The following is a 12,904-nucleotide window of genomic DNA, read 5'->3' on the forward strand; positions in this document are numbered from 1 at the left end:
ACAAAAATATTATACTTGGTCATTTATTTATTGAGGAAAATGATCCAATATTACATATCTGTGAGTGGCAAAAGTATGTGACCCTTTGCTTTCAGTATCTGGTGTGACCCCCTTGTGCAGCAATAACTGCAACTAAACGTTTGTGGTAACTGTTGATCAGTCCTGCACACCGGCTTGGAGGAATTTTAGCCCGTTCCTCCGTACAGAACAGCTTCAACTCTGGGATGTTGGTGGGTTTCCTCACATGAACTGCTCGCTTCAGGTCCTTCCATAACATTTCCATTGGATTAAGGTCAGGACTTTAACTTGGCCATTCCAAAACATTAACTTTTTATTCTTCTTTATCCATTCTTTGGTAGAACGACTTGTGCACTTAGGTTCGTTGTCTTGCTGCATGACCCACCTTCTCTTGAGATTCAGTTCATGGACAGATGTCCTGACATTTTCCTTTAGAATTCACTGGTATAATTCAGAATTCATTGTTCCATCAATGATGGCAAGCCGTCCTGGCCCGGATGCAGCAAAACAGGCCCAAAACATGATACTACCACCACCATGTTTCACAGATGGGATAAGGTTATGTTGGAATGCAGTGTTTTCCTTTCTCCAAACATAACGCTTCTCATTTAAACCAAAAAGTTCTATTTTGGTCTCATCCGTCCACAAAACATTTTTCCAATAGCCTTCTGGCTTGTCCACGTGATCTTTAGCAAACTGCAAACAAGCAGCAATGTTCTTTTTGGAGAGTAGTGGCTTTCTCCTTGCAACCCTGCTATGCACACTATTGTTGTTCAGTGTTCTCCTGATGGTGGACTCATGAACATTAACATTAGCCAATGTGAGAGAGGCCTTCAGTTGCTTAGAAGTTACCCTGGGGTCCTTTGTGACCTCGCCGACTATTACACGCCTTGCTCTTGGAGTGATCTTTGTTGGTTGACCACTCCTGGGGAGGGTAACAATGGTCTTGAATTTCCTCCATTTGTACACCATCTGTCTGACTGTGGATTGGTGGAGTCCAAACTCTTTAGAGATGGTTTTATAACCTTTTCCAGCCTGATGAGCATCAACAACGCTTTTTCTGAGGTCCTCAGAAATCCCCTTTGTTCATGCCATGATACACTTCCACAAACGTGTTGTGAAGATCAGACTTTGATAGATCCCTGTTCTTTAAATAAAACAGGGTGCCCACTCTCACCTGATTGTCATCCCATTGATTGAAAACACCTGACTCTAATTTCACCTTCAAATTAACTGCTAATCCTAGAGGTTCACATACTTTTGCCACTCACAGATATGTAATATTGGATCATTTTCCTCAATAAATAAATGACCAAGTATAATGTTTTGTCTCATTTGTTTAACTGGGTTCTCTTTATCTACTTTTAGGACTTGTGTGAAAATCTGATGATGTTTTAGGTCATATTTATGCAGAAATATAGAAAATTCTAAAGGGTTCATATTCAAGCACCACTGTAGGTACTAACCACTGCATACCAGGAACACCCCACAAGATGTGCCATTTTGGAGATGCTCAGTCAGACCCAGTCATTTCGCCATCACAGTTTGTCAGTCACTCAGATCCTTACGCTTGCCTGTTTTTTTTTTTTCTGCTTCCAACACATCAGCTTTTCTCTTGCTGCCTAATATATCCCGCCTCTTGACAGATGCCACTGTGATGAGATCATCAATGTTATTCACTTCTTCACCTGTCAGTAGTTTTAATTTTATGGCTCATCGGTGTATATTGTGATGTGAACATGACATTTGTTTACTTAAGCAATATTGCACAAACAAGAGTGAGGTTATAGAGAATATCAACATGGTTGTGAATCACCAACGATATTCAGTACAACCTCATGATTGTGAGCGCCATCTTGCTTTTATGCAACAGTTCTTTACATACAAATTTAATATAGATTAAGTGACCCTTTGGACACAATATGGCCAAATGTTTATTTTTGCACCGCTAGTGGAAAGAGACCCTGAAGAGGCTAGACTCACATTCTCACCAATCAGCTAGTTGGCTAGCTAACTCGCATTGATTTGTGAATGAATGAATGAACCCTTTATTGTCACTGTTACCAGTGAAATTGACCATCAACCTGTCCTTACAGAGGGGGAACAGGACAGGAAGACAGGGATAAAAGAAAAAGAAACACAGTAGTAACATGAGGAAAGATGAGGAAAAAAAGAACACCCCCCCCACTATGCTACTATCAGAAGTACAGTGTGGGAGCATTTAAAAACCTCCGTACAAGCACACAATAACACAAGTACACTTTAAAACATGGGACTTGAGGGGGGGAAGGAGGGGGGCAATCAGGGGTGGGGGAAGGGGGTAGGAGGGGAGGAGGTAGAGGTAACCCAGCGCAAGCAAGCAGCCGTCCACTCCTACAGCCATGCAAGCGGCGCTGGTCACGCACCCGCTTGTCACACTGGGGGTGAAAAATGGCGACCGTGGAAAATTGGGGAAGGAATGCGAAGAATGCGAGAGTGTCTCCCAGCAGTGACCTTCTGGGGGAAATGTTGTCCCAGCAACGGCCTTGATCGAGGCCGGTGCTGTTCAGGGAGCCGAATGTCGATAAGATAGATTGTTTGGTCTTTCGAACAGACGCAGTCTTTACACGTCCACACCACTCGTCCATATCTGTCCATTTCTGTTCAATTCAATTCCATTTGGTCTTCTAAATACTTATTCCTTGCAAAGCCGAAAGCGTCTCCAAGATGACAACCATGTTGTGGTTCAAGTTCTAATAGCCACAGTCTGAGTGCCGACAGCTTTGCCCACCGCTCAATCATATCGGGCAGCTTTGTGGGGCTTTGAACAGCTGTCACCGTTGTCTGATTTCCTCAATATACCAGGGCAATGCCTAATCCAATCAGCAAAAGTCTGGTAATCATGGTTCCGAATAGGTAGATATCTCCAATGTCCTCCACAGACGTTCCGGCAGGACAGTTGGGTTCCCCCGAACCCAGAAACTGTGTCAATTTCGTTAGGAGACCAGTTTATCAAATCCATGCTTTTTTTTAGTTTAGGAATTCAATGCGGAGAGAGTCTCTCAAAAAAAAATTATAGGCAGACGAGACGAAACAAAGAGCACAAGCAGGGGAAAAAAGGAGAGGAGAGAAGAGAAATGCGACCGCCTTCCGTGAGAGCACGGAGAAGAAGAAAAAGCATTCCCTTTAAAGGTGCTTCCAGTGAAATTGGCTTTCCTTTTCATCTTCATTAGACAAGCTTTTATCTTTGGAGTCATATTCATAAAAAATGGATAGTTTGCCCTGTCCAATGATAATGTCCCGAACACTACTGGAGTAACCGTTTAGAGCTAGGAAGTGGAATTTTATCTGGCGAACACAGATCAGTGACATGATAGACCCAATGCCCCAGTGCAGTTGTTGTTGTTATAAGTGGAAGCACTCTTGGACCACCACTCAACTATTCAAATCAAACGGACCGGAACTAGCCGTTGCGTAATTGCTCTCTATCACTAATGTCTTGAGGCTAGGCTTTAAAATCCCAGAACGTTTGTGTAAAATCCACATTCAGATGTGTTTAGTCTAAACTGCCAAAGAGAAGCCTTTTAAAAGGATCCTCCAGCAGATTTACTCAGAATTTTCAGAGACCAAATAGTGTTCCAGAAAATTTTTTTTTTTTAAATACCAGACGGACCTCCTGCAGAAGTGATGTATGTGATGACGTGGTTTAGTGGAAGCTTGGAGCAACTCTGCTGTTTTATATCCTCTGCTTACATTGTGGCTTTGCTTGTAGAATTTGAACGAATCATCTAATGAGACGCTTTCATCATCCAACAAAGAACACCAGAGAATCTTGTCTTCAAAGACAACTGTCTCTGTCTGGATTTCAACACTCATCTGTTTGCACGGCAGTATCCCTCTTTCCGGTCAATTCACGTTCCGAGCACATAAATGAACCTGAAGCTACCGTGAAATGAAACTTGTGGAAACTTCAAATGAGTGAGTTTCATTCAAAACATGCTGAGTAATTCTCTTATCTGGAGGATAGTCGACCTGAAGTTCAGTCGAATGCTCCGTCTCTTGATCCGTCGGTGATTGTTCTTTAACGTCGGTGTCTTCTTTGTTACCCGTATTTTCTTCTAGTACAACCCCGATTCCAAAAAAGTTGGGACAAAGTACAAATTGTAAATAAAAACGGAATGCAATGATGTGGAAGTTTCAAAATTCCATATTTTATTCAGAATAGAACATAGATGACATATCAAATGTTTAAACTGAGAAAATGGATCATTTAAAGAAAAAAATTCGGTGATTTTACATTTCATGACAACAACACATCTCAAAAAATTTGGGACAAGGCCATGTTTACCACTGTGAGACATCCCCTTTTCTCTTTACAACAGTCTGTAAACGTCTGGGGACTGAGGAGACAAGTTGCTCAAGTTTAGGGATAGGAATGTTAACCCATTCTTGTCTAATGTAGGATTCTAGTTGCTCAACTGTCTTAGGTCTTTTTTTGTCGTATCTTCCGTTTTATGATGCGTCAAATGTTTTCTCTGGGTGAAAGATCTGGACTGCAGGCTGGCCAGTTCAGTACCCGGACCCTTCTTCTACGCAGCCATGATGCTGTAATTGATGCAGTATGTGGTTTGGCATTGTCATGTTGGAAAATGCAAGGTCTTCCCTGAAAGAGACGTCGTCTGGATGGGAGCATATGTTGCTCTAGAACCTGGATATACCTTTCAGCATTGATGGTGTCTTTCCAGATGTGTAAGCTGCCCATGCCACACGCACTAATGCGACCCCATACCATCAGAGATGCAGGCTTCTGAACTGGGCGCTGATAACAACTTGGGTCGTCCTTCTCCTCTTTAGTCCGAATGACACGGTGTCCCTGATTTCCATAAAGAACTTCAAATTTTGATTTGTCTGACCACAGAACAGTTTTCCACTTTGCCACAGTCCATTTTAAATGAGCCTTGGCCCAGAGAAGACGTCTGCGCTTCTGGATCATGTTTAGATACGGCTTCTTCTTTGAACTATAGAGTTTTAGCTGGCAACGGCGGATGGCACGGTGAATTGTGTTCACAGATAATGTTCTCTGGAAATATTCCTGAGCCCATTTTGTGATTTCCAATACAGAAGCATGCCTGTATGTGATGCAGTGCCGTCTAAGGGCCCGAAGATCACGGGCACCCAGTATGGTTTTCCGGCCTTGACCCTTACGCACAGAGATTCTTCCAGATTCTCTGAATCTTTTGATGATATTATGCACTGTAGATGATGATATGTTCAAACTCTTTGCAATTTTACACTGTCAAACTCCTTTCTGATATTGCTCCACTATTTGTCGGCGCAGAATTAGGGGGATTGGTGATCCTCTTCCCATCTTTACTTCTGAGAGCCGCTGCCACTCCAAGATGCTCTTTTTATACCCAGTCATGTTAATGACCTATTGCCAATTGACCTAATGAGTTGCAATTTGGTCCTCCAGCTGTTCCTTTTTTGTACCTTTAACTTTTCCAGCCTCTTATTGCCCCTGTCCCAACTTTTTTGAGATGTGTTGCTGTCATGAAATTTCAAATGAGCCAATATTTGGCATGAAATTTCAAAATGTCTCACTTTCGACATTTGATATGTTGTCTGTGTTCCGTTGTGAATACAATATCAGTTTTTGAGATTTGTAAATTATTGCATTCCGTTTTTATTTACAATTTGTACTTTGTCCCAACTTTTTTGGAATCGGGGTTGTATATGCTGAAGAGCTGACAACGCATCAGAATACTGATTACAATTCGCTAGGTAAGACACCGGATGAATCCAGACTGATGCGCGTGCAGGAATATATGTGCACCACTTGGCATCGGTCATGGGGCGTTTGTTTCCTTTACCGTTAGCCGACTACATGGGCTATACCCACACTCAACCAGCAGTCGTAGTGGGCCGTGGCTGCCCTCTTCGGAAAGGGCTCAGCGTGCTCTATGCCCCTGTGAAAATCCGTAGTGATCTGGTAAAAGTAGTGAAAATATTTCTGCAAATGTCAGATTCTTGGGCTGGATCCAACCTTGTAAACTACAAAGAACCACGGTAGAACAAAGTCGAAACTAACCTCCCAGTGTTGTCTCTGTTGCCGCTCAACACTGCATCAGCGGACTTTTGGAGCTGAACGATGGGCAAATATTGTTGGCACGGCATCATCTTTTCTTTCTTTTTATTCTGGAAGCCCCCATTAATCTTGCTTTTAATTCCGTCGATTCATCAAAACAGGATGATTCAAAATGTTCGGAGTGTAAGTAGGGCACCGCAGGCAGATTGTATTGAGGTCTTCTGATGGCATGAATCCATTTCTTGCGAGTAGTCGGACGATTCTGGACAGGTAAACGCCGAAAAGATAGCCTCTCGTCCTTCTTTTTAGCATCATTTTGGCATATATATGCTGCACAATGAGGCATACTTTCACTTATTTAAAAACCTGTAAATTCTGTAAAATACTTGCAAAACTAGCAAAGCCACAATGTAAGCAGAGGATATAAACAGCCGAGTTGCTCCAAGCTTCCACTAAGCCACGTCATCACGTACGTCGCTTCCGTTGGATCTGGTCACATCTGGTATTTTAATAAAAAATAAATTTTTCTAGAACACTATTTGGTCTCCGAAAACGACCGTTTGACTGTTGAAATCAACGAATACTTTTACTTAACGCAAGTTTAAGAGTAAATCCGCTGGAGGATCCCTTTAAAAACACGTTTTTACATTAGCGGGTGATCCGTATTGCTCATAATTTGCGAGAAGCACCTAGTATAATCTTTTCTCAGTGGTTGAAGCACAAATCCTGTTTTACAGTGCACTATAACTCCATTCTGTTATAGCCAACATAGTGCTCATGGATCGTAAGTAGACATTCTGGTTTCAACCTCTTTGTGTTGAACTTTTAAATAAATAAATTGTTGGGAGAATGTGTGTGGGTCCCCCCCCCCCAATTTAACATATCCAGTTAACATTTGAATTAATTTCTTAATAAATATATTAAACATTTATGTGCGTTAAATATAGTTTTTGGAAATAACACTTTATTTCCATAGTATTGCAATCATTTATAAATATAGTAAAACATTTAATAATAATGCTGCCAATTTATATTTTATTCTAGTGTTATGCATAATATCATGTTAAGTTACATTTTATGTATATATATTTTTTTTTCGGTTGGATAATATATATTAGTATTCTATTGTTGTATAATAAAATAATACTGAAAGAGCTATATTGATAGCTTTAACATGTGCTTCAACATATCTCTCTCTCTGTCTCGGCTCAGTGGCTGATATTCCTGGTATAATCCGCGGCGCTCACCTGAACCGTGGCCTCGGTTTGTCTTTCCTGCGTCACATAGAGCGCTGTCGCTTCCTGCTCTTCGTGTTGGACATGTCGTCCCCGGAGCCGTGGGATGAGCTGCAGTGTCTGCGCTTTGAACTAGATCAGTACGAAGCGGGTCTATCGAAGCGTCCTCATGCCATCGTGGCCAACAAAATGGACCTGAGCGGCACAAAGGAGAACCTGGAGGAGCTGAGGAGACGAGTGGAGCAGCGCATCATCCCTCTCTCCGCTCTCACTGGCGATAACACAGAGGAGCTGATCATCCACCTGAGAGAGCTCTACGACGACCATTCAGGACAGACAACGTTCAACTGGTAGACGTGAAGAAAAGGATATTACAGGTTGAAGAAGTCACTTGATTCTCTATCAGAGAACTAATCTTTCTTTTTCGAAAGAGGTGAAAGTGAGTGTGTAATGATTGAGACATGCAGTTTATGATCCTAAACTGGAGGCTAAAAGTATCTCTTAGTCTTTGGCTATATTAGCCTCGTAGCTTCAATACAAAACACCACATATGTCTGATTGACTGACTAAATTCAGGCGCTGTGATGGCAAGGATTAAGAATGTATTTGTTGTTTATTTGATCTATTTATTAAATGCATTTTCTAAATAAATACTTTCTTACCGTACATCATGTGTGCAGTCTAGATCACCAAGATGTGTTGTGACCACTTGGTCTTAAAGGAGATGCACAGAACCTTTTATTTTTAAATACATTTCTGAGTGGATAGTATCTCCATCCTTGACTCTTGTACGCTGCAAAATATATATTTTTGAGAGTTAAAATCGACCGCCAAGTTGGCATTCGAGCTGCCCTGCTGAGCCAGCCAGCCCTGAGTGGATGACGTTACAGCGGGAACTGGTGCTATAGACCAAAGCCAGACTCGGCAGGCAAGAGTGGTTGCAATGGCCTCTTTGTTCGGATTTATTGGAGATTCTTCAGATTCCTCAGATAGTAATACGTCTGACTGTGATGGTCCTGAAATTGGAGTATGTGTACATGCTACTGCTATACACGTAGAACCGTATCAGTTCGAACCATCGGAAACTGAATCTGATAGTAACACATCGGCCACTGAGGCCCCCACCTTACGAAATAAAGCCAGGGAACAAAGCCGTCTAGAGCAGGGGTTTTCAAAGTGTGGGAGAGTCAGCCCCCCCCCTCGGAGAGCAAATAAACAACAACGCCCCCCCCTTACAATTTTTGTTGTTGCTATACTTAATGTTCCATTCGTATTTAAAAAAAAATGGTGGTTGTACACATTATTTTTTTCTTTTTCACATTTTAAACATCTGTGCTTTTTAAAACATCTTGTTTTACACATTTTAAACATCTCATAGCATCGTTAGCTAGCACCTCTTGGCAGACAACACACTGTGGCAGTGGAGCATCTTCAGATCCAGTCCATGAAAATCCAAACTTTAAATAATCGTGGTCATACTTCCTTCTTTTTTCAGTCCCCCAGGATTCCGCGGGCCTTTTTTGTGATTGTTACGGGCTAAAATGTCTGATGTTGCGGGGGTTTCCAAAAAAATTGCGATGAAAGTTGCGGTGTTTAGGTTTTTGTTGTGATTACATTGCGGGAGGAAGTGAAAGTTGCGAGAAATTGTTGCGATTTTCTCTTTTTGTGATTAAAATTGAGTGATATGTTAAATTTTAAGTTATTACTGAAAAACTATTGATTAAAAAAAACAAAGACACTGAGAAATGGTCCTATAAACAACTTTACCAATATAAAAGATTACCAGGACTACAAAAATGCAGAAAAATCGGCTTTACTTATCCAAATGCACCTGTTGGTTCAAAAGTTAACGTGCAGAGAACCTCACAGCGCAACATGAAGTTACCTTAAAATATAATATAAATGCCTCAGCTTTCATGTAAGAAAAAAAAAAACTATTAATACTAGTACTGTGTGCAGGCAGTCTCTCCTGAAGACTAAATTAAACAGTAATTATAAACTAATAAAATAAATGGCTCAGGCTTCATAGAAGAAAAAAAACAATTTGAACAGAATCTCACAGTATGATGCTGAAGCTGCCTAAACAATGGAAAATAAAATACCATTTTGGCAAAAATGTTGGCATCCATTAATTTCTTGTATTAAGTAAAAAAAAAAAAAAAAGTGCACACAGTCCTTCACTGTAAACATAACACACTTTCAGCAACAGAATTTAAGCCTATATAAACATTGTCTCGCACATCATGCAATGTTGCCAGATACTGCTGACGTTTTCCAGTCCAAAATATGTTCAAAACCCGCCAAAATGCACTTGAAACCGCCAATCTGGCAACACTGCGCGCATGCTGCTTCTCTTGAACATAGACATCCGGAAGTAAGGCGGAAGGTAGTTTGTCGATGTCACCTCAAGACGACGCCAACGATTGGTCAAATTTGCGGGAAAGTTGTGGTGATTGGATATAATTGCAACACCGCCCTGAATTCGCGGGGATTGGTTGAATTTGCGCTGAAGTTGCAAATCGCAACATCCTGGAGGCTCTGTTTTTTTGCTTGGCTGTCTCCTCAGTCCCTGTAGCTTCAGGTACTAAAAATCGATCCATTTTGTCTCTCTCGTTGCGCTCCCCCTGAAGAACTCTGGTGCCCCCCAGGGGGGCGCGCCCCACACTTTGAAAAGCCCTGGTCTAGAGAATTGGATGGAATTGAACTGACCGTCTCATGTGACTCTCATTAAAACAGGATGGGTGTTATGCAGCATACATTTGCATGCATGCATTTTCACTGATGAAACATAAAAGGCTAATTAAATAATCAGATGAACTGAGACAATCATATTCTGAAGCAAATTAAATCTTATACTGGTAACTTAAACACACAATACAATTTACATGTATGCAGGTAAACAGCGAGTGGTGTTGTGATGGAACCAAATGAGAGTCGCATCTTACCCGTCTGTGTTCTCGCTTCTTGAAGGCCGATCTTGTGGCCGATTGTTTTTGAAACAATCTGACTTTCAGTTCTTCATTCATACGCTTCTTCCACATAAGGGCGAGATATTGCTGCTGAGGCGAGAATATCCAACAGAGAAATCAGATGACTGGTCCACTCATTCTCCATTTTTTCCATACAGAGTACGCCGCTATTACTGCTCGGCTCACGCTCCGGGAGAACTGGTGCAACTGAACTTACCTTCCTTGTCTTGTAGGTGTCTTTTCCTTTAATTGTTGGTACTGCACCCTCTTTTTCAATACAGCCAACGCTCCTCAACAGATCAGAGGTCTTGTATGAGTCCTCAGTAAAATGTGCAGAGCAGAGACCACTTCGTAGGCACTCAATCCGTGAATTTCTCGCAAAACATGTCCAAATCATTGCACTTTGAACATTCTTGGGCAACATGAATCCACCTTCTGTCATGTTGCTGCACCCGCCAGCAGCACATCTTCGTGGCATGGCGATAAATTAGCTCAAAATGGAAGCTCGGAGTTGCAGTCAGCTCTGTGTTTTAGTATCGCGGAAATGGCGATGAGACTGATAGACTTCCTGCTGTAACGTCACAGATGTCAAGGTCATTCACTGAGACCGCTACCTATATGAATCACTTTAATCATAAAAAATTACTATATTAGATTTATTATTAACGCTTAACTATTCCTATGCCATTCTTGAGGTCTCAAGGCATTTATAAACAAAAAGTGAGGCCATGGTTCTGCATATCTCCTTTAACCTCTTCACCTTAGAAATGCTTGGGCATTTTAAACTGATCTCTATTTACTTTCCATAGTATGTTTTGCATGTGTTTACCACAGACAGGAATTTGGACCCTGATAAGAAAAGAATTGCAAACGTGCTCCCTTGAATGTTACGTCAAATAGAAATGTGGTGCAAAAGTCAATTGGTTTGTTTAGACCATGTGTACTGATGGATACATTTTTTTAAATTTTTGCCATATTTACCACCAGCCTTATCAGCGAGTTCCTATTTCCAGCCCTGGAGGGACAAACATTATATAATCCCCTGCTTTATACCTCAGGTCAGGCCCGCCGACAGGGGGGGACAAACGGGTATGTTGTCCCGGGCCCAGGAATGGGGGGGGCCCAGAACTGGGCTGTCATGAAGTTGCGATTAAATTATTTTATTTCATTTCAAAATGTGTTGATTTGGGGGAGAAATGTGCTATATTTGCATTCAATAAATGATTTCTAGATCTTTTGCCTTGATTGTCTTTGAAAAAGGCGTCAAGAACCCCCTACCACCCCTAATGCAAAAATGGTTTGGTCTGACTCTTTGATTAAGGGGAAAAAAACGACATCGTTCGATCATAGCGCTTCGACAATCAGCATGCGTGCCATTTGCCAACATGCACAAGTCAGGAGCACAGAAAAGAAAAGAGAGGAAGAAACCAAGAGACTCAGGGGCTCACTGCATAAATATTTTAAAAAAGATTCGGATGATGCAGCAGGTGACCTTTCGTCCGGACAGTCCGGTTTTAGAGCCGTCTGTCCGGACGTCTGTCACGCGTCCTCACCTTTTTACATTTTGTCCTCATTTCGGACCCTCAGCCGCCACCGTTGCATCAATCGTCACAAATCCCCGCCCATTATTTACATTTGCTATTCTGCGATGACATACAGGCAAAGATAGCCTACAGGGGTTTCTCGTATACAAACATTCGCACTGCGCGCGCGGCTGATAGAGCCTCTGCAGCCTCTGATTGTCTGGAAGCTGCTGTCACTCAGAAGCTGTGCTCACGCGATTCACTGATTTTTGCTCCTCCGAGCTGCATGCACAGTGCGAATATTTGTACGGAAAAACCTATGAATGTTGGCACGCATGCTGTTGAACAATACTCATGCCGAAACGAAAGACATCCTTTAAAAATGCTTGGTGCTTAGAGCATCGTTTTGTCAGCAAAAGCCAAAAAGGAGAACACTTCGCCTTCTGCAAGCTCTGTCGCATTGACATTGATGTGGGGAGCAGAGGTAAAGGTGCGATAGACAGACACGCGGACACAGACCGCCACAGAGAGAATGCCAGCAGTGCTGGACAGTCATCTTTAGCATCATTTTTTGCCCCAGCTCTACCAACCCCAATCGATGACAAAACCACAGCTGCTGAGCTGACTAAATTGTTCCACACCATTAAACACCATCACTCGTACAGGAGTTTAGACTGCTCTGCAAAAGTTTAACTTTAGGGCCTTTGTCCTCACTTTTGGACACAAGTGTCCCAACTTACAGACTCATGTTGGTGGTCACCCTAAAGACACAGCCAACTTTTTCCAGCCCCGTAAAGTAACCCCAACCAAGACATGCGCGGCACGCAGTTCATGTTACAAACGAGGGGAGAGCAAGTCGCACTGAACACCATATCAAACGCACAGGGCATTGAATCATTTCATAACCACAACGGCTTAATAACATTGTGTTTCATATATCTGATTGAAGCTAAGAATATTCACATTAGCCCGCAATCATATCCCGCCGTTTCTCGAGCGGTGTGTTGTTCTCTGCTTTTCACACTGGACAGTACGCACGCACAGTATACTATGTTCTTCCATGTTCAGCTCAATGGGCTGGCAATGCTCTCTATA

The 12,904-nt window shown here is 42.1% G+C and overlaps 1 protein-coding gene across 4 annotated transcripts in view; it reads left to right on the plus strand.

The window, feature by feature from the left end:
- Positions 1 to 11,523, plus strand: part of mtg2 (mitochondrial ribosome-associated GTPase 2) — a 66,684-nt gene extending 55,161 nt beyond the window's left edge. For 3 of the 4 annotated variants that reach the window (XM_060937182.1, XM_060937185.1, XM_060937183.1), the window contains exon 7: positions 7,295 to 11,523. In XM_060937182.1, coding sequence (XP_060793165.1) covers positions 7,295 to 7,671 — 377 coding nt within the window. In that variant the 3' untranslated portion in view covers positions 7,672 to 11,523. The remainder of the gene's footprint in view (positions 1 to 7,294) is intronic. The other variant, XM_060937186.1, reaches the window with a different exon arrangement.
- Positions 11,524 to 12,904: the final 1,381 nt, after the last annotated feature.

This window comes from Neoarius graeffei, chromosome 13, assembly GCF_027579695.1.
Source record: "Neoarius graeffei isolate fNeoGra1 chromosome 13, fNeoGra1.pri, whole genome shotgun sequence".
In the NCBI taxonomy this organism is placed as follows: Eukaryota; Metazoa; Chordata; class Actinopteri; order Siluriformes; family Ariidae; genus Neoarius; species Neoarius graeffei.